At 32.7% G+C, this 25,613-nt stretch overlaps 2 protein-coding genes across 4 annotated transcripts in view; one reads left to right on the forward strand and one right to left on the reverse strand.

The window, feature by feature from the left end:
• The first annotated feature begins 1,967 nt into the window (after positions 1 to 1,967).
• LOC107630277 (OVARIAN TUMOR DOMAIN-containing deubiquitinating enzyme 4-like) lies at positions 1,968 to 24,982 on the forward strand. Of its 3 annotated transcripts, none has more exons than XM_088508333.1 (6): positions 2,045 to 2,224; positions 3,996 to 4,117; positions 5,054 to 5,094; positions 10,698 to 10,796; positions 11,008 to 11,084; positions 24,916 to 24,982. In XM_088508333.1, exons 1-6 carry the CDS (start codon positions 2,179 to 2,181, stop codon positions 24,966 to 24,968), a joined length of 438 nt encoding a protein of 145 aa, XP_088364459.1. In that variant the 5' UTR covers positions 2,045 to 2,178; the 3' UTR covers positions 24,969 to 24,982. The 3 variants fall into 3 exon arrangements, with proteins under 3 accessions (XP_016188863.1, XP_088364459.1, XP_088364460.1); XM_088508334.1 differs by lacking the exon at positions 24,916 to 24,982 and adding an exon at positions 12,674 to 12,824; XM_016333377.3 differs by lacking the exon at positions 24,916 to 24,982 and having other exon boundaries at positions 1,968 to 2,224; positions 11,008 to 11,271.
• The window catches only part of LOC107630280 (Pyridine nucleotide-disulfide oxidoreductase family protein), a 187,979-nt gene continuing 175,385 nt past the window's right edge, over positions 13,020 to 25,613 (reverse strand). The window contains exon 15 of the transcript XR_015907255.1: positions 13,020 to 13,134. The gene's annotated coding sequence lies outside the window, so the exon portion shown is untranslated. The remainder of the gene's footprint in view (positions 13,135 to 25,613) is intronic.

Raw genomic sequence — 25,613 nt, forward strand, 5'->3', positions numbered from 1 at the left:
AGCATGGAGATGTTTTGTTTATACACCCAAAATTGAGGTAATCATTAACACCTAATCCAAATTATGAGTAGATTAGCGTTTTAGGTGTTAAAAAATGGGTATTAGAGCAAGTATAGATGCAATATACAAGTGGTGTTGAAAGAACTTTTATCTATTGTTACAAAGTAGATAGTTAGGAAGGTATGGCTACTCCATCCTATGTTGGGGAGTAACATTAGCCATCCCATTTGAAATAGCAAAAGGGCCCCTTGCTTTTATTATGTAGGGCTTATATAATTTTTATATATAAATTGACCACTTGACCTATTGAACCTTCTATTGTATTCTTTTGAAGCGTAAGTCTTCCAAATTGGATAGCTGGCCAAACCCTTCATGTAAGTTCCATTCAATTCATTGCTATCGAGTCCTAATACTTGAAGAGAAGAAAATTGAGAAAGGTTTGTCATCATACTAGTAATTTGATTCCTTCCCAAATCCAAAGTAGGCAATGTTTTGTGAATGCAAGGAGAAAATGCATGAACGAGCTCGTGAATTCCCATGGTCAACTTATTGTTAGATATGTCTAGTTCACTCAAAGTTCTACCACGTACTTGGCCTTGAAGGAAGTTATTTGCAAGATATAACTGCTGGACTAAATTTATGAAGACATTGATCAATCACTACATTTAATTTCTCACAATATGTGCATCAGGATTGTACTCAACAATGCTTCTGACCACCACCCTTTTTCCCTTGTTTCCCTTTACCTCCTTTCTTGGTCCCTTTACTAGACATTCCAGAGCCATGATCTTGATCTTGATGTTGACGGTGCTGAATTTAGCAAATGCCTCACATGATCACATCCAGTATGCCATTTTTAAAAAGAGTAATGTTAGGAAGCTATTTTTTTCTTGTCAAGATTATCCAATTTTTTAAAAGTTATTTTATTTATTCTAGATTCTAAATCATAAATCTTTAATTCTAAACATAAACCCTAAAATAAAGTTAGTTGATATTGTCTAACTAAAAATTGGCTTCTTATATTTTCTATTTCTAAAGCAGCCTTTCATATTAGACGGGCATGCTGGTCTATACAGAGCATATCATTCTATTTACATCTAAACGAGATTAGGACTAAATCTGGAAAGATTCCATCCTAATTCTTGTACCTCTTTGGTTAAAAGTTTTGTGCGTTAAAGTCTCTTACAAGTATTCCCACATTCGGTTCATACTTCATAGTTCATAGGATGATATCCGACTAGAATTATGCATCCATGTTATTCTTTCTAACTACTTTTAAACTCATTTCACGCATAAGCATATATTAGCAAAGAATAAAGCTAGACGCGTCTACACCTAATTATCTATGATGCATGGACACTGACACGGACACGACAGGACACGGGACACGCCGACACGCAAATTTTAAAATCTTACATGACACGGGGACACGCATATATATAAAATATAAAGTATTTTTTAGATAAATCGTAATGATATTTTAATATTTTATTGATATTAAAATATAAATTTTTTAAAATATTTTTAATGTCTTATTTTAATTATATCAAGTATTTAAAATATTTTTTGTTTTAATAAATAATAATATATACTATATCTAAATTTATTTTAAGAATATATATTAAAAATAAGACCGGACACGCTGTCATGTGATGGTATTTAGGTGTGTCCGGAGAAGAATTTTTTATTTTTTATTGAGACGGTTTGGACACAACAGACACGCGTGTCGGACGAGTGTCGGTGTCGTATCCGAAATGTGTCCGACACGCAGACACGGTAACTCAGCAAAGTGTCCGTGCTTCATAGCTAATTATATTTAGGTGTGTCTAAAGAATTCTTTTTTTATTAAAGCACAATTGGAAATGTCTTACAAATATGGTATTTGAAATATATTTAATATGTAACGCGACGACTCAACAATGTGCCTGTGACAAATTAAAATTATGTTCCTGTTTTTGTGGCATAATGAATAAATTAAAAAAAAAGGGAAAAAAATGAAAAGGAGAGAGAAGGGGGAACCGTATTCGATTCTCTAGTGAGAATTTCATGTCACAGCTCAACCACAAGGAAACTAAGATGATAGAGATAAGGAGCGTTTGGAGGAAGTGCCCACGAACTCCATTCTTGAAGCTCAAAACACAATAGCACCAAACAGGTGTTAGCTCGGGGGTTCTAGTGATGCCGCAATCAGAAAAGTCGTTCAGTAACAAACTTCCAATAATCTGTATGTCGTGCCTTTTTTATTTTTTAATTTTTAGTGCTATATATTATTATGTTATTATTTTTATATGCTTGAGTAACTTTTGAGTTTACAAGACATAACTAGTTTTCTTGTAAAACCATCGCTTGTTTAACATGGGTCTTTGGAACGCCTTGCTTGTACTTGAATTCGTTCAACGAATTCAATTCAATTCTCTGGCTTGAAATTATATTATGAGAATTCAGTTGTAAATTGGTCAAGAAGTCAGTTCATTTCATGGCTATTGCAAATCATGTAATTTAATTCAATTTTATAATTTAGTCTTTTGAGTTCTATCTCCTTTTCTTTTCTTTTTATTTCCCTTTTTTTCCATTCTAAACACCCTAGTGATGTTTTGGCATGCTACCTCTTGATGGCAAGGTGGGCAAAAGAAAACTTATATCACAAAGTACAAATAGTTGATGTGTTATTATTTGATTGAGTTTATTTATATGGTTGGCTTGGATGTCGGGTATGTGTGTTTGGGATAAAAGGTTATTGGTAAAATACATAGGAAGTTGGACCCTTAGAGCCTAGGCTAAGTAGTATATTTCTGCTTCTGTTTTATTTTTCCAAATAGTATTGTTCGGACTTTGTTTTCCCATAAATAATGCTCTGAGTTTTGGTTATTCATGTTACTAATATAACATAGGAAGAATTTTAAGTGTAACAAGTACACCGATATTTCAATAATTTTAATCGTTGATTTTAATTATAAAAAATATATAATATATATTATTTAAAATTAATAGTTAAAATTACTAGAATAGTTCTATGTACATTTAAAATTTTTTCTATAATATATATATTTCATTCTTAAAATTTTGGATCAAAATCGTCTTTGATCTTTTTATTTTTTTTTTATTCTCAATGTTATAAAACTTTATAAAATCATCTTTTTCAATGTTATTTTTTAGATCAAATTATCCTAATAATAATAAAAAACAAAACAAAACCTTCCTCACCTGCAGAGATTTGAGAAATCATTATGGGATCTACGAGGAGTTTCTCGTTCAACTCGAAAGAGATGTTCTGTAGATTTTTTTCAATCATCAATATACAGTCCATTCATTCATTTCTACAAATTATTTATCTTACTCATTTGAATCCTCACACAAATTATTATACAATTATTCTTCAAGAAAGAGAAGAAGCTCTTCGACGTCGTTCTGCACACTTGTGCTCCCTCCAATGGTCCCAGGGTTGGCGTTCTAGTTTATCACTTTGTTCCCAAGGGTTTGGTTGCTCCTTCAGAAGTGAAGTGACATCCATAATTCCATGTTTGATTTTCTTGGAAAGATTTAACATCATCGCCATACTAGTGGAGGTTTGGAGGAGGTTGACCAAGGTCAAGTATAGGATGAAACTGACAATGAAATTAGGGATAGAAAAAAGGGTAGTTTGAGAATTTTAAAAGTGTCTTAGTATTTAAGTAGTTTTGTCCATAAAATTTTATCGTACAAAGTCAATTTTATTTTTTCATACTTAGATTTGTTAGTGTTTAAAACATTGTTGGGTAAAATAGTAGTTTAATATATGTGTGCGCACGTGTGTTACTATGATGATTGCAAAATTAAGGTGGTTACAATAGTACCTTAGAAAATGGTATTATCATTTCTGTTTTTATGTCATTCCATATATAATTTTTTTTTGCATTGTATATTTAGATGAATTTGTAAAATAACTTTTGCTTATTATAGGTTAATTATTTTGATTTAACATAATTTTTGGACAATATATTTGCCTATATTTACAGGGATTCCAGGGGATGGCAGATGTTTGTTTAGGTCTGTAGTGTATGGTGCATGCCTTAGAAGAAGGGAGCCATCTCCAAGTCTCAATAGGCAAAAAGAACTTGCAGATGACCTTAGAGCCAAAGTAATCTTTCACCTTAATTAATTTATTAAGTAACTTATGAATATTGTTAAAGTAATTATATTCTATTCTATGCAATCTAAGAGCATATCCAATGGAGTGTTTTTAGAGTATCACTTTTGATATTTTTAGGAAGTGAATTGATTTAGAATTGAAATATGAATTGGAGTTGATTTATGAAATGAAACCGATATCACTTTAGAAAAACAATATCACCTTAATGGAGAACCAATAAAATTTTGCCACTCGTATAATTATGTTTTTAAAATAATAAAATTCTTATTCAACTAATACTATGCATTGGAGAAGCAAATTTCACCTTTAATTTTAAATTACTATTTATAAGAGACTAAACTTTCTGCCTTGCAACTAGCCTCTCTCACTCAATATAAGGTCAGATGATCCCTTCTTGTCTCCTTCTCAGTTAGGTCCAATAAATCTCTTCCCTTGGATCAATAAGTCCCCCGATCCTTTTCTTTATCTTTCATCCACATATGATCCCACAAATATTCTTATAGAACCCCAAATTAAATGAAATTAGAACTAGCATTAAAAATGCTCTAAAAATTAATCAAAATTTAATAGGATGGTTGGTGCATGGATGAAATAAACATTAATCACTCAATGACCAAGAGTTAATAATTATGGTAAAATTAAATTGATATTTTATCATAATTAAATTATGTCACACATAACACTCTTCTATATTTATAAAATTATTACATCGAATTTCTCTAAAAATAAATTATTCTAATAGTAAAATTATGTGCATGTAATTTAACTTAATATTAATTATGTCACATATGAGAAAACAATTATCAATATTAAAATTATGGCACTAGCTAGTACTTTTTATACTTTAGTTATCCATGCATGTCTGAATTCAAAATATGTAGTGTAGTTGTTTCAGTGATGAATCTTTAATTTATTTATTTGTAGGTCGTAGATGAATTCATCAAGAGGAGGGCAGATACTGAATGGTAAGTTCTCTACGTTCTTTATAATGAGACAAAGAATGTTTGTGATTCACTTTTACTTCAAACCTTCACTTATATATATAATTATCTCATTTTCATTATAGAATAAAAATAAAGTGTAGCTGAAAAATAATATCAAAGATAGAATGTTAGATTGATACATGAAAAATTCCTAAGCTAAAATTAAAGGTCCTTTTTTTTTTCTTTGTTAGGGTGTTAGATTGACACATGAATTCCAGGTATGATGATTCATTTGGGCTTTTGGCCCATTCTAATAAAACAAAAATGGTATAATGATTCATAGAAATGATTAGAAATTTAGGATTATCTCATGTCTCTCTATCATGAGAATGCCATGTTACAACTTACAACACACAATATATGATAATGCATATATTTGGCAAAAGTACAAGGTGTGATTATTGTTGGGAGATAAAATAATGAAATATAGTAGCAATTTTCAATCATTTATTCCATGTAATAAGCAAGGTTAACTCTAATCTTCGAAATTTAAAATATAATTTATTTAGTTATTAAATTACATTTAGTAGATTATTTTATTTTCTGATGAGTTAGTTTTTAGTCAATTATATATTACTTTCACAAGACATACTACAAAATGTGGCTTAATGACATAACTTATATAAAAAACCTCAAAATATTATATTACTTTCACATAAAAAACCATATGGTACGGTATTGACCAATATAATATTGAGAATTTTTAAATTTTCTGTTTTATACCAATAACACATTTTAAAAATGAGATTTTTTCAGAAATAAAATAAAAAAATTATTATTTCGTCAAATCCGATTTTTCAACTTTAATTTTTTAAATATGATTTTTTTTAGGGTGATTGCCTATCCCTCGACGAATTCTATAATTTATATAGAGTTCAATAAAAAATCATTCAAAAGAAGAAACTGTTTAATCTACATTTAAAAAAATAATAAAAAAGATTAATTTTGCTGGATCTCCTAAGATTAGTGAAGGTGCAGAGTTAGAAAGGATAATATCATGGAATTATGAAATAAGGGATAGTAATAAGATTCAATTAGACACAATAGGATCCAACAAGGGGAATTTGTGTTGAGGGTCATTGCTAGAGATAGGGAGATAGAAATAGAGAAAGAGAATAGAACTATTGAAGGTTTATTAGCAATAGAATAAATACAACACTACTTCCAATTAATCATTTCTCGTACTCTATATATACTACTAGTACTCTAACTAATAATTTCTAGAACTAGAGACTCAACAATCAATTATGCAGGAAAATAAAAACTTACCGATTTCTTGCTTTTCTGAATTTTGACCAAGTCTAACTTCACTTGTCGCTACACCCTCCCTCAAACTTGAGGTTGATCTAAGAACAATTTGTAGTTTAGCCTTAAGCCTAAAAAAAGGCAGGAGAAGACAATGGCTTAGTCAACACTTGTGCTACTTGATCTATATCAAGTATGTGTATAACATAGAGCTGCTATTTTTGAAGCTCTTTTCGAATTAGTCGAGCCTCTATCTGAAAGTTCTTGGTCCTATCATGCATTATTGGATTTGCCATCAAGAGAACCCCAAATATACACAATAACTAGAAACTGACCTGCGATCTTCAAGATCTGCTGCCCAATCTGAATCCGAGAATCATTACATCTATGCAAAATTAGATCATAATCTCTTGTGCCTTGTATGTACCTAAGCACACGTTTGACAACCTTTCAATGTGCTAGTAAAGGATTGTGCATGAGTTGACTTATCTTGCACACGGCAAAAGATAAATCTGATCGAATTATACACAAATATTGTAAAGATCCAACAACAATTCTATATAACTTTGGGTCGTCCTGTTGATAAGAGTTGAAGAGAATAAATCATGGGAGTTGGCAGTGAACTAGCTTGTGCCATTCCCAATTTTGAGAGAAGATTAGTCACATACTTGGTTTGAGACAAGTGAATACCTCAACACAATCGTGAGAGAATCTTCTTGATAAACTGACAAATAACAACACAATAGTGAGCATGGAACTCAAAATAAACAAAATTATCTTCAGACAACTTTGATACACTAATACGGTTTTTGGTGATTTGAGGTGAGTGAATTGATTGTTGTAAAGAGAACCATCTTTTGGAGTCTAATGCATAAAAAAAAGAATGACCAACACGATTGATTGGAATACCAAAACCATTACCCAATTGAACCTGATCAAAACGGGCTCTATTCAAATCTTGATTCATAGAGTTTGGTAAAGATGGAAAAGAGGATTGAGTGAGATTGGCTTGCATCATACTATTTTCAGGTTTCCTAAATTTTTCAAGCATGTCATCATTAGAAAGGATCACAGATTCAACTTCATTGAGACAATACATCTCAGGTTTAGCATTAATATTAGTAATCAAACTGTGATAAATCTCGTTTAGTCCCTCCAAGATTACTTCAATATGGTCTTTAATTGATAGAGGATAACCAAGAGTAGGCAAAGAGTGTGTGATATGCTTGGTCTTTGAAATATATTATGATGTAGAAGATCCTTGCTTCTTTATTGTCTTTAATTGTTTCTTCAATTGCTTGACTCTGTACTTGGTTGATTTCAAGAAATACTCTTTAATTCTTTTCAAATTTGAAAAGCAAAAGTGCAACCTACCATTTTATTCTCGAATTCAGTATCCAACGAGGCCACCATCCATGGGTTAAGATTGTAATCACCTGGAAGCCACTGTTTATATTGCCGTAATTCAACTCTAGCTTGTTGATTTGAGGTTGAGCTGAATTGAGCTGGTATGCGATCTTTATGTAAATGTTCTTCAATATCTTGGCCTTTGATCACAAATAAAGCTTGTTGATGACATGTCTTGTGATTAGTTTCACAAAGTTTGTCACTAATGGGAGTAAAAGGTATGTGATTAAAGAAATTGGATCTCCTACAAAATAGTTCAAAATAGAAAGGGGTCTATAATAAAGTGATCCACTATCTTTGTTTTTATTTTTTTTATTGTTGATGCTCTTCATAGGATGGTTACGGAGGTTGTAAGAAATGAATGTATATCTCCACTGCAAGTAGGAAAGATAATATAGAATTATCTCATTTCCAGTTTGTAGATGACATTTCTTATTTTATTCACTAGAGGAGACTACTAGAAACTATAAAAAACTATTACGGTGTTTTGAGTTAATGTTGGGATTAAGCATTGATTTTGATAAGTCTAATTTGATACCGATGAATTATCAACAAGAGTGGATACAAAAGACGTGTAGGTTGTTGAAATGCAAGGAGACTATGCTACCAATCAAATACCTTGAAATATACTTGGGTATGAATCCGAGACTTGTGAAGACATAAAAATCGATTATTGACAAAGTGGTAGAGAAGCTCAATATGTGAAAAATAAAGATTCTCAATAGCTGGTAAGCTAGTTCTTATTAATTTGCTATGTATAGTTTGTCAGTTTACTATCTAAGTTTATATAAGATGTTCAAGATAGTGGCAAAAAGGTTGATTACACTGCAAAAAAGATTCTTATAGGGTAATAAGGAGGATGGAAAAATGGGGTGGCTTTAGTAAAGTGAAAGATAGTGCAAGCAACGAAAAAATTAGGAGGTCTAGGTGTTAGTGATGCAATGATTCAAAATACATCTCTATCGTTTAAATGATGGTGGTGGGTTTCTAAGAAGGACTGTTTTGGAAGAACATTGTATGATAATGCAATGACTTGAATCTTTGATGAGATGCTTTCAAGGGAGACATTACCAATAAGAAGGGTCCATAGAAGAAAATTTGTCATTTGCATATAAAGGAGTAATAGATAAAAGACAAGATAATCAATGGTTTGGTTTTGGAGTCAGGGGATGTAAGAAGAATTTATTTTTGGGAGGATAGTAGTAAATTAAAAGATAATTTTTTAAGATTTTTTTCGGTTTCAAATAAAAAATGATTTGTCATAGGAAAGTGTATGTGGGTTTTGAGATGGATTAAAATGAATGTGAAATTTTTAATGGAGGAGGGAACTTGAACTATTAAACCAATTTTATAAGATTTTACAATCAGTAAAATCAACAACAGAAACAAATAGAGTTGTGTGAAAGTTTGAAAAAAAATGATACTTTTCTACTAATTCATTTGTGTAAGCCTTGTAAGCAGAAATTTTTGGAGCTTATATATAATTACATCTTTACTAAAGGTGTATAAAAGGCCTTGATGCTATTACGAATCGAGCTATTTACTTAATTTATTTTGGTTGGCAAAGTTAACACAGAAGGATAAACTGAGTAGATTATGCGTTATCAATCAGAATAACAATGTTTGTGTATTATGTAAAAAGGATATTAAAAATGTACAACACTTATTTTCTTGATTATGAATTTACTTAAAAGGTGTGGAATTGGTTGTTAGATTTTAGTAAGCGTTAGACTGTTTCAGATACAATAAAGCAATATTTTAAAAATTAGACTGTGTAAGGATGAGTAAAAAAAATAATTGATTAGATTCTTTTTTGTTATTTGAAATATTTGGTTAGAATGATGAAATAATTTTTTAGAATAAAATATTAGAAATAACAAAAATTGTTGACAAATTATTTATGTGCTATAAAGAATAAAGTAGTGTAGATCCTTTAAATTATTGATGAGAATATCAAAAATAATAAAATTTAAATTTTTTTTATTTTGTTTACTCTTTTAGTCCATTTTATTATGTTATTCTTTTTGTTCAAAAATAAAATAAATAGAATAAAAATATTAAAAATTTATATAAATAAAGATAAAATGTTGACCATCTAAGAATTAAACATTATTTAGAGCTTGTAAATCTAACAACTAAATAATTTAATTTTGAAAACATAAAAAATAAAAATAAATGATATTTATAATTTTAGTAATTAAATTGAACTTTGACTTGAAATAACAGTGATTCTCACCACCTTAACATATATATATATATATATATATATATATATATATATATATAATTTTAAAAATAAAAATTAAAAAAATAAAAGAAATGTGTCAGAGTCACCATTTAATCGATAATTATAAATTTTATATCTAACAATGAAACAATTCTAATGCATAAAATAATATTTTTTTACAGAATATTTTGTAATTAAGAATGACAATATTATCTGAATTCACAAAGATCTAATTTGTCATACCTGATCAGAACGGATAATTATCTGATCCAATACGTAGATTTTTGGTAGAACAGCGGTAGAATTGGGTTTTAAAAATTCTCGCTTTTATTCATCTCATAATATATAAAATTATTAATATTATTATTTGATATTGTATCATTCTTAAATTTATGATTTAATTTATATTATATATATAATCATAGTTATATAAATTTTAAAATTTAATTTTATTTATTAAATTTTAATAATTAATAAAAATAGGTAGAGACCCGACGGGTACTTACAAAGATATATTAGGATATAGATTTTACTAATAGTGGGAGAGGCAAAACAGGTTTTATACAGACTGTTATAGAACAAAACAGAATTTGATAAGACAAAAGTTTGCCTCCACCCATCCGATTGCCACCCTATTTATAGTTGATGTTGAGTTGGAATTAAGTATACAGTGTTTAATGTAATTTATAATAATGCATATACATAGGTTTCTTGAGGATGACTTTGACACCTACACAGGACAAATGCGAAAGCCTCACGTTTGGGGAGGAGAACCTGAACTTCTTATGTCCTCGCATGTTTTACAGTTAAGACAATTTTATTGCCATGAATTTGCTATTGATATTTTATTTTTATTTATATTTTTAAAATTAACTTTCATACTTCTTATTATTATTATTATTATTATTATTATTATTATTATTATTATGGTAATGGAAAAGATCTATAAAAATTAGGAGTAATTGGTAAGGTAGAATTATATGTTGATATAATTGATATATGTGTTGTGGTTATAGGATGCCTATAACAGTGGTGATGGAGGATAAGAAATCCAAGAATCTTAAAGTAATAGCTGAATATGGTCAAGAGTATGGTAAGGATAACCCAATTCGTGTTATCTATCACGGTTATGGCCATTATGATGCCTTCAACAATTCCAATAACACTACATACTCGCAGAAATGATTACAACTTTGATAAGCTGCATATATCATATGTTTGTGATTAGTGAATTATTAAGATCCCTGTTATACATCTATCCCATCACTAGTGCCATTTTATATATATTTTTTATAAAACTTAATTTTACCGATTAATAGTTAAATTACAATAACTTATTTTGCTGTAAAAATAAAACATCAATAAGATTATATTTCAGTAACTAATATTTATATACATTTTAAATTTTTATATTACCGTTAATTTTGTTACGTGCAGTGATACGAGGAGAGAAAACAATCTCTTTATCGGTGGCACAGTCCAAATCGACAAATAACCCTTCTAATCAAAGTTTAAATTCAAACAATAAAAATAATCGAGAGTCTTTCAACCTCGGGTCGTTCTCCTTAGAACGATGCAATTAAGGTGTCAACATTTTCGGTTGACAAGAAAATTGGGGATTTTGAAATTTTAGATTAAAAGAACTAAATAATAAAAGAACAAAAGAACATGATCAAAAAGGTATTTAATGCAATTAAAAAAAAGCAAGATCAAAACTAATGAAAATGCTATAAATGTGTAAAAGAGCCTTGACTTGGGAATGAGAGTTAAGAAATCCTATCATCGCCATAACCACAACTATGGCAACTATGATGAGTCAATCTCGCTTCGTCTATTCCTAACATCGAGGAGTAAGTCAAGCAAGCATAATTGACCTTAATCTATAAGTCCTAGCTAACTCACCAATCACTTGGTGAAAAGCTAGCCTCAATGGAAATAAGAGTCAACTAACTACTCAAGAGTTGTCACTAAATGTCGGACATTATGACTCTAGTATCCTAAGAACTCATTGCCCAAACCAATGTGTGAAAATCTACTCAAAATCTAAAGTTGGCATTTTCACAAATACTTTGTATGCATAAAAGTAAAACATAAAATTTTGTAAAGGAAAGTGTAAAACTATAACCAACTATTCAAAAAAACAACAAGAAACATTCAACCAAACAAATATAAAGCATGGAACATTAAATTCATCAATCAAAACTTCAAGAAACTAAAATAAAATTATAAACAAAGTAACTTGAACCAAAAGACAAAGAGAAATTCTCCACATACAAGCGTTTTTTTATACAAGTCTTTACAAGTGTCATTTCTTCTTCTTCTTGCGCACGTTCTTCTTTCTCTTCCTCTTCTTCTTCTTCTTTTCTTTCGTTTCCTGTCTTCTCTTTCTCCTTCTTCAACCATTACTGCACGTTCTTCTTCTTCTTGCTGCACGTTCTTCTTCTTCTTTTCTTTCGTTTCTTGTCTTCTCTTTCTCCTTCTTCAACCGTTACTGCACGTTTTTACTGCACCTTCTTCTTCTTCTTGCTGCACGTTCTTCTTCCTCTTCTTCTTCTTCTTTTCTTTCGTTTCTTACTTTCTCTTTCTCCTTTTTCATTTACGTGCTTTTCTCTCTGTTTTCTTTCTTCGTTATTCTCGATTTCCATTGTTTTTTGACATCAAGCTCTGAAATCGTTTTTGAAGAAGAAGAAGCAGCAGAAGATGAGGAGGAGAAAGAGAAAGAGTTCTGAATTATGCATAAGGTGTACTTTAACGAATTTTGGGTGTATTTCTTAAATCCTTTGGGTGTAGTTTTTGTAATCCTTTGGGTGTATTTCTGTAATCCTTTGGGTGTATTTCTATAATCGTTTGGGTGAATTCCTGTAACCGTTTAGGTGTATTTCTATAATCCTTTGGATGTATTTCTGTAATCGTTTTTATGAAGTTTCATTATCTTCAAATTTGGCAAGAAACTCATTTTCATGCAGGAAGAAGAAGAAAAGTCATTTATAATGCATGGTGAGTAGCGCGCTTTGGAAACAGGAAGTGATTGAATATCGTGCGCTTATTTACTCTTGAATGTGGGAGTGTAATGCGTGTTTTTTGTTGGGCTTGTGCCAACTTGTAAGACTTGTAAGCCAAAAAGACTTGTATGTGTAGCAGGCCTCAAAGACAAAATAGCAAAAATGATGTAATTAAAGAGAAATTAAAGAGTACTTACAAGAGAGATGAGCAAAATCCAAAATCAACTTGAACTATAAAATGCTACAATGGAAATAGAAAATTAAATAAAACCCTAAGAAAGTATTCTATCTACACTACTCCTACTCCTACTATGGAAAATGTAAAAATGAGCTCTAAGTCCTAATCTAAGACACCATGCCTTGATATGGCTTCATTTCCCTTTGATATAGCATCTCCATTCAGCTTCTATCCTTCCAAAATTGGGCCAAAAGGCCCAAAAAAACGAAAATCACGTGTTTCATTAATAAATCCACGTGCAGGGACCTGTGCGTACGCACTTCGCTGAATGTCCGCTTGTGCGTATGCACAGAGGGTTGTGCATGCACACAAGCTGATTTCCATCTTGTGCGCATGTACACGTGATTGTTCGTACGCACACTTGACTGTGTGTGCTTCTCCTTGTTTTCTTCATGTGTTTTCCCTTGTTCATGCTTTCTTCTACTTTTTCCTAGCCAATCTTGCCTATATGACCTGAAATCACTCAACAAACATGTCACGGCATCGAATGGCATAACAGTGGAATTAAAATGGTTAGTTTATGCACAAAAATGCATGTTTTTGCATTTATGTTCAATCTAGGGACAAAACACAAAAATATGCTATTTAAATGAATAAGTGTGAGTTTATGTGATGCAATCCACTCAAATCAAGTCAAAATATCTCATCAAATAGAGACTCATAAATTCCCCCACACTTAAACAATAACATGTCCTCATGCTAACTCAAACAAGGAGAAAGATCAAAGGGGTAATGATTTGTTAAATGCAACTACCTATATGCATGCAAGTATACTATATACTATCTATATTTATATATACTATAGTTATCCTATGAATTTGGTGAAAACAAACAAACAAATCTTCAAGCAAGAATATGAACATATAGGGCTAAACAAAGAAATAACTCAAAATTCCAAGAATTAATTTGAATTTCAAAATGAAGCACTTACAAGAATACATGATAAGAAATGTGAAAACATAGAATTGAGTGATCGAACCTCCCGAACGTGTATGCACTCTATCGCTCGGTGTTTAAGGTTTTAATAATTCAAGTCTCTTCTAATCATGCTTTCAAGGATTTGCTTTTCATCTAACCATCAACAATGTATGATGTATGAATGCAAGTATCATGAGGACTTCATAGGATTGTAATGGAGTTAGGGTTAAGGTGGGATAAACATGGCTAAGTGGACTAGGAAGATTGAATCCTTGATCAGTTTAAGTACCCACTCAACCTATATCAATCCAATAACAAAAGATGCAACCTAACCTTCCATCATTTTCTTTCTCACACATTCATGTATATGCTTTCCATTCATAACACATATGCATTATTTATTTGCTCCCTTTTCCCTTTGGGGTGACTTCTGTCCCACTTCTTCTCTTCTCTCTTTTTTTTTTCTTTTTTTTAAAGCAAGAAACTAAAATGCATATGGTTTAATAATTCTATACATGAATGCAACCACTTTAAAATTTTCAAAGCATACCCAAAATACTTTCAATCTTTTCTACCAAAGTTCCTCCAAAATTCTCCTACACTTAAATGCAATACACTTTTCAACCTAAGCTAATCAAGGATACAATCAAGGTAAATCATGGTTTTCCACTTAAAGTTGTAATGTGCTAAAATCAAACAATGGGGTAAATAAGGCTCAAAGGAGGTTAACAATGGTAGTTACAAGGGTATGTCCATGTGGTTGAGTTTAAAACAAAGATAGCCCCAATCATGCTCAATGCATTCAAACATCAACTATTCGAAATAAAGAATCAAACACAACCAAGATTACAATCATAGAAGAGATATAGCACACAATGAACAAAATTTGCGGTTATAAGGTGTAACCATTCATTATAGGCTCAAATCTCACAAGGTATTTTGTTCTTAACATTTCTATGTTTCACAAAAATAGTTCAAGCAAGTTACAAGGATTTTCCAAATCAATTCATTGGTATGCCCTCAAAACAAAATTCTTGAAAATTCTTGTTTTTCACCAAAGTTATTTCCTATATGTATGTATATTGTGATAGATGCAAAAAATTTTCAAAATTCTTAGTTCTTTTTCTAATTGTTGCATTCAAAGACCAAAATACACAATTAGGATCAAAATCGAACTAAGTGCTATGCTATTTATATCATCCAATCACAATCAAAATATGTATATACCGATTAACTAAAAGTGCAATATCTATATACCAAAATAAAGATGCAATGCTAAAGATATAAACATACTAACATATATACAACTACCAAAGTACTAACATCTAGTGCATAAGGTAAAGTACTCTAAATCCGCAAAAGCATAATAAAAAGTAAAGTAACTAATGCTAAAGTGTTTAGGAGAGAAATTTTACACAAAAAAATAGTAGATCCTCCCCCATACTTAAATGGTGCACGGTCCTCCGTGCCAAAAAATCGGATTGGGGGTCTAACTCTACGATGGTGGGTGCTGTGGTGGCTGGTAAATGATGATGTCCTGGGTCGGTCCTGTGGTGGTCTCAGCTGCCTGCTGCTGGACTGGCTGGTCAGCTGCCTCAACTGCTGTGTCCTCAGCTGCTACCTCTGCTGCTTTTGCCTCTACCACTGGCCGCTCAGTCTCATGCTCGGGCTCTGGCTCAGACTCAGGTGTAGCTATAGGAGGTGGACCGGGGTCTCGACCATCCTATCTGGCGGCCAACCACTGAAAGCGGTGCTCATGGCGGCGAAGCTCCTGAAGAAGGTACTGAACCAGCTCATATGATGGCCGTGGTGCAGGGGCAGGTGCTGAAGGTGCTGATGATGATGAAGGCTCAGTGGTCTTCCTTTTCTTTGGCGGCGGTCCCTCATACTCTCCACGAGGCAGAAATGGATGGGTGCTGATGAGGGTAGACATCCGGTCTCCCGGTCTCCGCTCAACCCAAGATAGTGTGGCCAGTCTCGTGATCATCGATGGGAAGGCGATGTTATACTTCTCCTTCCACATCGACTCTCTGATAAAGGCCAGAATAGAAATCCTCTTACCCTCCAGAATAGCCCATAGAAGAACTGCCTCTCTGACTCTGATGTGTGTAGCATGTGTGCTTGGCAGGATATAATCGGCAATGATCTGCTGCTAGATCCTCGCCTCAGGATGTAGATATGAGCATGCAATGCTTAGGGGTACCGCTTTCTCTCCCCTGCTGTACTCCCACCTGGCCTCAGGTAGGCCAATCTTCTCCAGAACTGCGTCTAACCTGATTTTTCCTTGAATCAGATCCACCGCTATCTTAATATAATCATCCTCGCTCTCTGGAATGTGCGGAATCGGGAGGAGTGCCTCTAAAGCATGGTTGGAAGTGTCCAACTGCATTCCTCTAAGGAAAACTGACTCGGCGCCCTCGTTGGGTAAATTTCCATAGAATTCCTTGACCATACATCATTGACTTCCACTGGGTTGAATTCTATGAATTTCCATCCATAGTAGTCCAGGCGGTTGGTGATAGCCTCAGCATATTTATCTGGTAAATTCAGCTTCCTTTCATAATGGAAGGTCTTCTTTTCCACTTTTCTATAGTGCTCTTGGGCCTTCTCAATGAAGAAAGTATCAGGCTGGTTGCTTGGGGGGATAGGGACAGGAGCCTTGGAAGAAGTTTTCTCCTTTCCCTTACGACGCATCCTGAAAAAGGAGATGAAACAGAATACAGCTTAGGAGAAACAGATATTTAACACAAAAAGCAAAAGAGGGAATAGTCAAAATGCAACATTTAGAGCCATATAATAATTATCACTTAATTGAGGAAACCCGGTTGGAAGAGGTAATATGTTCAAAAGAAAACATGGTTATCCACAATCAAGAAACCTAAGTAATAATTAAGTGATAAACAAAGAACAATTAAGCTTAGGTAACAGGGAATGAGAGTGAATTGATTTAGAATTTGGTTATTGCAATTATGCTTTGAAAGTGTGAGATTTGATAAAACTTTGCAATAAGGCAATAACCCAATTCAACATAGAAGTGGAAACTTATTCATGGCAAAAGTGAGGTAATCATATAAATATAATCCTTGTTCAAAAAGCAATAGATTTGATTAAAATCAACTTCAATTGCTCAAAAATATTTCGAGGAACAAGTAATTGTATATATGATCATTGCTAATCAGAAACACATGAATAAGTGATATATTCAACTCACTAAGGTAACATGATATGCACAAAGTAGATAACACCAATTGGATAGTCAATTGATTAATCAAAGTGGGAATCGTAGAACTACAATGGTGTTCAAATCACATTAATGACTATTGTGCATAATAAAAATTCAATATCAATCATCATCCAAGATCATAGAAAACTGCACAAGATGAGTTATAATGCCTAATGAAAACAAAATCTAAAGCCTATGTTGATCAGACATAAAATTTAAATAAAAAATATTCATTGAGGCATTTCATCGAACATGTAATGTTCATGTAAACAAAGCAGAGAAACTAGTTCAATTCAAGCATTAATCAACCCAGAAAACAGCCAACCAACAAATATATTCAATCCATAAACACAATGTAACTAACCTAACTAAGCTAAACCTAATCTAAGTTATCAGAACTCAGAATTAAAAACAGGAAAAAATAATGAAAACCAAAAGAAACAGGGAAACAGGGGGACGGTGGTGGAACCTGCGTTGGTGAGAAAGAGAGAATGAAGGGGAAACGGAGGGGAGGTGGTGATGCGCGGCGGCCCAGAATTTCGCCGCCGGAAAGCCGCTTCCGGAGCTCCTGGTTGGACGCGAACAGGGAAGGGTACGGGACAGGGGCTGTTGGCGTGGGAAGAGAGAAGAGAGGAGGGAGAGGGGTGGTTGTGGTGGCCGCCGGCGTTACTGGTCCGCGGTGGTGGGACGGAGGTGGTCAGGGTGGCTAGGGTGGCTAGGGTGGGGTGGGTTCAGAGAAGAAAAGAAGAAGAAAGGGGTAAAGGCGGGGGGATTCTTAAGCGCGATACAGTTCTCTTTTTCGAATTACCGTTCGAGAGGGACTCGTGCGTACGCACACTAGTAAAAAGAGGGGGTTATGCGTGCATAAAGAATGGTATGTGCGCACACAAATGAACGATGATAATAGATTGAGTGAGTTTGTAATGACAGTGAGAGATAAAACTGCCAGCAAAAATAGAGAGAGATTAAGCAAACAAAATGATTCTAAGTCATAAGAAATAAAATTCAAAATCCAGTTAACAAAAATCATGAATAAAATTAAGTAATTAATCAAACTAAATGATTCCTAGTCACAGAAAATAAGATATAATATAACATCACAAAAGTGATGAACATTGTAATGAAGACACCAAAAGTAACTAGAATATGAAATCAGAAATTTCAGAACCAGTAATTACAAGAATGAACAGTGCAAAACTCAGTCTAGAATACACAAATAAATAAATACTACAAAATGGAGAAAAGGAGAAGACCTACCTAACAGCGACGAGGGAAGCAAGAACAGAGGAGACGGTGACGGAGGCACGGTGGCGGTGACGGAGGCACGGTGAACACAGAGAGAGCGCGCTCGAACAGAGGAGACGACATCAAGCTCCTGCGACGGCGCCGAGCTTCCACACGCGGCGGGGCTGCGGGGTTGAGGTTGTAACACCCTAATTACCCTAAGCCTTACCTCGCGTCGTAAAACAGAAGTTAATCAAAGGTTACGACAATTCTAAAGCTTATACATATTTATATTTAGAAAGAAATAATCCTTCTAGAAGCCCGATGAAGGATTAAGCTCAAAATCAGAATTCGAAAGGCGCAAAACGTTCACATGAAACTACACTAAACGAGGCACAAGATATACATACAGAAATCAAGACATATATATAAATATATCAAAGTATAATAGTCATAAGGATCTAGCCGCCATCCGCGGAGTTTAAGCCGGCTAGTAATATATCGACATACAGATAAAACAGCTTATACAAGTTTTTCTCTCAAAGTAAGCCTCTAGGTAAAATAAATACAAAAGTGAGAGATCTTAAACAAAATAATCAAAAAGACTTCAAAATATGCTAGAGATCTTCCGCTCTGTCACCACCTAAGCAACTCACCGAGGTGGGTTGCAACCTGCATCTAAAAAACAACAAAGTATGGAATGAGAATCGGAAGTTCTCAGTATGGTAACAGTGCCCAATGATGTAAGATGTAAGGTTTCGGGACGCCAAAGATAATCTTAGAACTTCACCCGAATGCAGAGAATCAAGCTTAGAATAAAATAAATAAATTAAACCATAAACAATAAACAAGATTATCTAAACTTAGGGAATTTCTAACTAAAACTAGTCATCGCTATCCCACAGCCTTCACCAACCTACTCTCCGTGCGATCTCATCGCCGCCTCCTACCTAACCTCCTCAACACAAGACAATCACAGATAATGCATACAAGTAAAGCACAAGAAATATACATATACAGCAAGTAATCAAATAGCAAGTAGACATGTGATTCATTTAGGCATACTGAAGTTATGCAAAGCAGGCAAGCATATAGAAGATGCATATGATGAATGACTGTCCTATTGGCTCGTGATATCACTTGTCGGTCCGTAAATGCCAACCCGACACATCCTTCCGGATGTAGCATTTTCTGCCACACCAGAGATATAGTGCCCTCCATACTCATGCAGCAGCGAATCTGCTATGCCATAGATATAGTGCCCTGCACACTCATGTAATAGGGAGTCTACTACGGCAGGGATATCGGCCCCGCACACTTCCATGCAGCAGAGAATGAAACAACCACAACAAATCATGCAGCAGAAAAATATGCCACGCCAGGGATATAGGCCCTGCACACTCTCAACGACCACTACTCATGCAGTAGAGACATCTGCCACACCGGAGATATAGGCTCCGCTTACTCTCAACGACAACTACTCATGCAGCAGAGACATCTGCCACGCCTGAGATATCGGCTCCGCACACTCCCATATGATCTAATAATTTTCTCATTTATTTCCAAGCCTTCAACTCGTCATATCCATCACCAGTTTTCAACTTCTCAAAAATCTCTTCAACCATATACTTCACAACTCAACACGCCCCACTAAAAACTAGAAGTTACACAAACCTTCCAAACCTAGGTCATTGGCTCTAACTCATAATTAAGATACCCTTTCTATTCTTTTATTATTTTCTCCTTTGATTCAAGATCCTAAAATTGGCAAAAAGATTTAAACAAGTGTTACGGAATTTTACAAGCTTGCCGGAAAGGTGAAACAGTTAAAAACAAGATCTTTATTGAAAAACAGGGCAGTGTGCATACGCACAGGGGTATGCGTGCGCACGCCCAGGAGAATTTTTAAGATGTGTGCGTACGCATAGAGGTGTGCGTACGCACATGAGTAAAATTTTCTAATTCTGTTCGCTCGCACAAGGCGTGCGAACGCCCTCAACAGAATACATCTTCCAACGTGTGCTGCGCGCACAGAGCGTGCTAGCACTCCCAACAGTAGCCATAACCCCGTGTGTGCGTGCACACAAGGCTGTGCGTGTGCACAGTTTCAAAAATCCACAGGGTGTGTGTGCGCACGCAAACCAGAAATCACAAATTCTGCAGCATTCACAAAATTCAGATTTCGGATACCAATTTTCAACGATCATATCTTTCTCTACAAAATTCAGATTTCTACAAAATTGATACCGTTTTAAAGCTCTTTGAATTATCTTTATTTTGATATAAAAATCATTCAATTTCAAAAACCGTAGCTCAAGATATGATCCATAAAATTTCACCAAAAGTCTATTTTTACCAAAACCTTAAAAATTCAAGTTACCACAACTCTCAACTTAAAACCAAATCAAAGCCTACTCAACACAATACCAAATTCACTCAAGAATCCTTACCAAATATTTCTCAACCATAACAACTATTCAATCATTCAAACCATTTAATACCCACCTCAACTAACGCTAAATTCAACCTAATATTCACATAAAAACTATAAATTCCATCATTATTCAACTATACCACATCCAACATTTAATATCTCAATTTATCAACTCCTTCAACATTCATCAATCCAAGCATCAATTTATCATCATCCTAACTTCATAATCCACATCATTTATCAATAATATCAACACTCACCTTCAATTACCAACAACATCAATATCCATCATCAATCATCAACCATATCAATAAAATCCTCATCAACAATAATAAATCACAACATTCATCATCAACCTTCATAATCATTAAATACCAACAATCAACATCAAAATTCATATATTCCACATCCCAAAATTCTATATCATCATCACCACCATACAACTTATCTTCAAACATCAAAATCACATACAATTAAACATACACCCAAACATCCAATCCTATCTTAAGATCAACTAGTCTAAGGTTCATGAAACATTACATATTACATAAAAAAAACCGAAACTATACCTTGGCCGATTATCCTCCACGCACAAAGCCACCAAAAAGCCAAGACAACTTCAAAAGCACCAAAGCTCAAACTAACAACACATATATCACCAAAATCAAAACCTAGAAACCACAACATACAACACTACAAGGGCATATGAGAAACTTTACCTTGTCAAAGGGATTGGGGCAAAGTCCAATAATTACCTGCTATTAGAGATCACCTAAACAACCAAAACCACAAAATCTACTAAAAAACTATAACAAAAAATGCACAGAAACTAGGTCGGGAAATTGGATCTTGAGACGCGATTTTTTTTACCAGATTTGCTTAGATAGAAACAAAGAGCTCGACGAGAGCTTCGCATGGCCGCAAACGACTCGTCAATTGGAGCTTCGTAGCTCAAGTTATGGCTCTCAAAAGAGAAGAGTGAATAGTGACAAGCCAAACCCTCTTCCTTCTCTCAACTCCACGAGCTCTCCCTCTCTTTGTGCTGAAAGTGGCTCTTTTTGCTACTTAAGTGGAGTATATATATCTTAGATTTGTCCCACTTGGATCCGGTCCAACCCGCTAAGTATTTTTGGTCCATTTGGTCCACTTTGGACCAAAACCTTTAAGATTAACACACAGTTTTCGATTATAAATTATTTTTGGTCCTTTCAAAAAAATTAATCAATTTTTAAAATCTTATTTTCCAAAATACACGGTACTGGACAGACTAGAGCCGGTACTGCCGGCTTAAGCGCTAGTACATACTTTTACAAAACTTTTCGAAAAAGATACGTTTTTCAACTCAAAAAATTTATTGAATTCAAATTTCACCTTTATAATTTCAAATTAAAACTTCTAAATTTTGAACCTACTTCGGGCACTTAAAAATTATTTTATTAAAACGGTTTTACGTGAAAAATTCTGGTTCTTACAGAGGTGCCTGCGGTGGTTGACGTGGCTGCGGTGCTGCGGTGGCTGGATCACTGGGTGGCTAGGGCTTGAATTGTTGATTTCTTTCAATTTCAGAGAGGAGAGGGGTGGGAGTGTGAATGGCCAAATGGGGGTTGCGGTGTGCTGAATGGGTAGAAGATTTAGGGTTTTTTTTAATGTAAAACAGCATCGTTTTGAAGTTGTTGCCAAACCGAAAACTTCTTAAAAAACCGATCGATTCAACTGATTCACCGGTTAACTATCGGTTCGACCAGTTCTCTGATAGATTTCTGCAGGCAGGTTTATGTGGTCAACCGAACTGGCTTGGTCACTGGTTTCCGGTTAACCCAATTAAACCGATTGGTCCAATTTGATTTTTAGTACAATGTATTTTACCCTCTTAACAAGAATCTGTGTCACGGTTAAAATATTTCAGTGTCAAAATTAAGAAATTTCTTGTTATGGTTAAAAAATTTCGCTACTATTTTTCTAAATAAATACTACTACACAATTCAAAACCCTCTATCTTTCTCTTCTTCTTCATTATCACCTTATTTTTTTTCTTCATCTTCTTCTTGTTTCACTTATTCATAATTTTTCTTGTTTTACTCTTTTAATATAAACAAAAATTAAACAAAGAAAAATAATAAATAAAAAATATTGCAATAACCAGGAAGAAGAGAAAAACAACGCAACAACAACCGCAACAACAAAATAATAACGATAAAGAAAAAATAAAAAAAAACCGAAAAAAACATGCAAAAAAACGTGAAAAAGAAGTATTTGATTCACGTGAATGTATAAATTTTGTTGGATTTAAACCAACTTGATTAAACGTTGTTGACAAAACCACTTGAATGAGTAAAGGGACCGATATAATCCCGCTAATCAACCTTCACTCTTCCTAGGAACAAAAACAGAAACATCACTCTTCCTTCGTGATAAGATGAGACACTGGGTGCAAATGAGGCTTGACACAAAATGGTAGATTTATCGGCCTCCATGAAGGGTTCGAAATATGGATTTATTCCATGTAGTGGAATTTAGGAACCCATATAGTGTGTGTGGGTACGTGAATTTGTGATGTAATGCTCAAAATTAAAGACTCTCCAATCTATCTTACCAAAAACGAAAAACTGAGATACTGGGTCAACTTTGATGATGGCTTGTGAATTTGGATTTATTCCATGTAGCCGTTAAATTAGTTTGTTTTTTGCAAAGTTCTGCTATCGGAATCAACAAAGCGGACAGTATTGTGAACAACAAAGAGAAAGAATTGTAATTTCATCCACAAGCGGGATTAATTGCACCTTTAAGAAACTCCGGTGAGTTGAAGCCTTGAAAATGGGCAAAGGATTCAATGGTCATTTGGATTATTAAGGGTGTGTTTGGTAACCATGTTTAAAGGAAAAAAATACGTTACAGCTTCTTGAAAGCTTCATTTTTTTGTTTGGCTAATTTTCTTCTCAACAAATGCATAAGTAATTTTGTTCATAAAACCACGTTTACAAGAAGCAATAATTTCTAACTTCTCCGTTGCACTAACGTGTTTTTAGCCAATACCTTCAATATTTATTTTTCTTTTACCAACTTTATTCTTTATACATGTTATTGCATTATTTATAGAATTTTTATTATTCCTCTTTATATGAACTCTTTTTTTATTATTTATATTTTTTATTTGACATTATATATTTTTATAGTTATAATTTTTGTGTATTATATTTATTATTATTTTTTATAATAAAATTTATTGATCCCATTAGGTAAAATAAATTAAATAAAAAATTAATCATAAATAATAATAATAGTTAAAAATTATAATGTACTAAAAAAGAGTACTAAGAATATTAAAAATATACTATATAAAAAATATATGAGAAAAAAGTATAAAAAAAAAATTAAACATGTATAAAAAAATAATATTATAATTTAATGTCATATCCTTTTAAGTAATTATCTATCTAAAAGTTATTTTAACTAATATTATCCAAACAATATTTATTTTATCAAAATCAATTTTGGTAAAGAGTTGCCAAACATAAATCATATTGACACAAACTTATTTCTATCCAAAATTAATTCTATAAATTACTTTTATTCAAACTCCAGTTTGACCAACCACAATCCAAACACACTAAATGGTTTAATAACAAAACATGTTTTTTAAGTTTTTTAATTATTGTCAAATAGTCTTTATGTAATTTGAATTATAAATTATTTTTTTATATATTATTTAATTATAAAATCTACTTTCTATTTTATAAATTATTATTTTATTATTTATCTATTATGCTTATTAACAATTAAAAATAAAAATAATAATAAAATAAATTTTTCATTAATCTTTGACTTCCATAAATATTTTGGTAATACAAATTAATGTGGTTTTTTATTGCTTGATCTGTTACATAGGTAGCGTTTGTTTTCGGGAGCAGGACACGGAAACATGGACAATACTTGTTTAAAAAGTGTTTGGAAGCAGAGACATGGACATTGGACATATTGTCTCCGAGACAGTTTTTTATACTTTTGTGTCCACTCTTTCACGAAGGACAATGATGGACATGTGATTTGGAAGAGTGGACACGGACAATTTTATAAATTTTGTTTTCCTTTTTTACACTATTACCCTTTCTTATTTTTCCTATTGCGTTGTTTAGAGATACTTTTTTTTCTTCTATCTCTTTCTTTTCCAGGTACTCTCTCTTTTCTGTAGAATTTTTTATTGGGATAGATAATTCTTTTCTTTTTATCGTTTTACTTCAATATCATTTTAACCTTATATTATATTATTTGATTTGTAATAAAAATAATAACAAAAATAATTAATCTTAAAACTTTTGAAAAATAAATATTAGCAAAAGTAAAACTAATCTTTTAAAATGCTAAAAAATAATTTATAAATTGTAATTGATTTTATATAATTTAAAGAAAAATCAATTTTTTATAAAGAAAAATCAGTTTTTAGATAAAAAAAATTAGTTTTTTTAAAATAAAAATAGATTTTTATATGCAAAAACTAATTATTTTTTTTATGTAAAAATAGATTTTTTTAAATTAATTTTTTATTTAAAATTAATTTGGCTTATTAACTTAAACAAAATTTTTTA

The sequence above is a fragment of the Arachis ipaensis genome, chromosome B3 (genome assembly GCF_059453495.1).
Source record: "Arachis ipaensis isolate K30076 ecotype BB chromosome B3, ASM5945349v1, whole genome shotgun sequence".
Classification (NCBI taxonomy): Eukaryota; Viridiplantae; Streptophyta; class Magnoliopsida; order Fabales; family Fabaceae; genus Arachis; species Arachis ipaensis.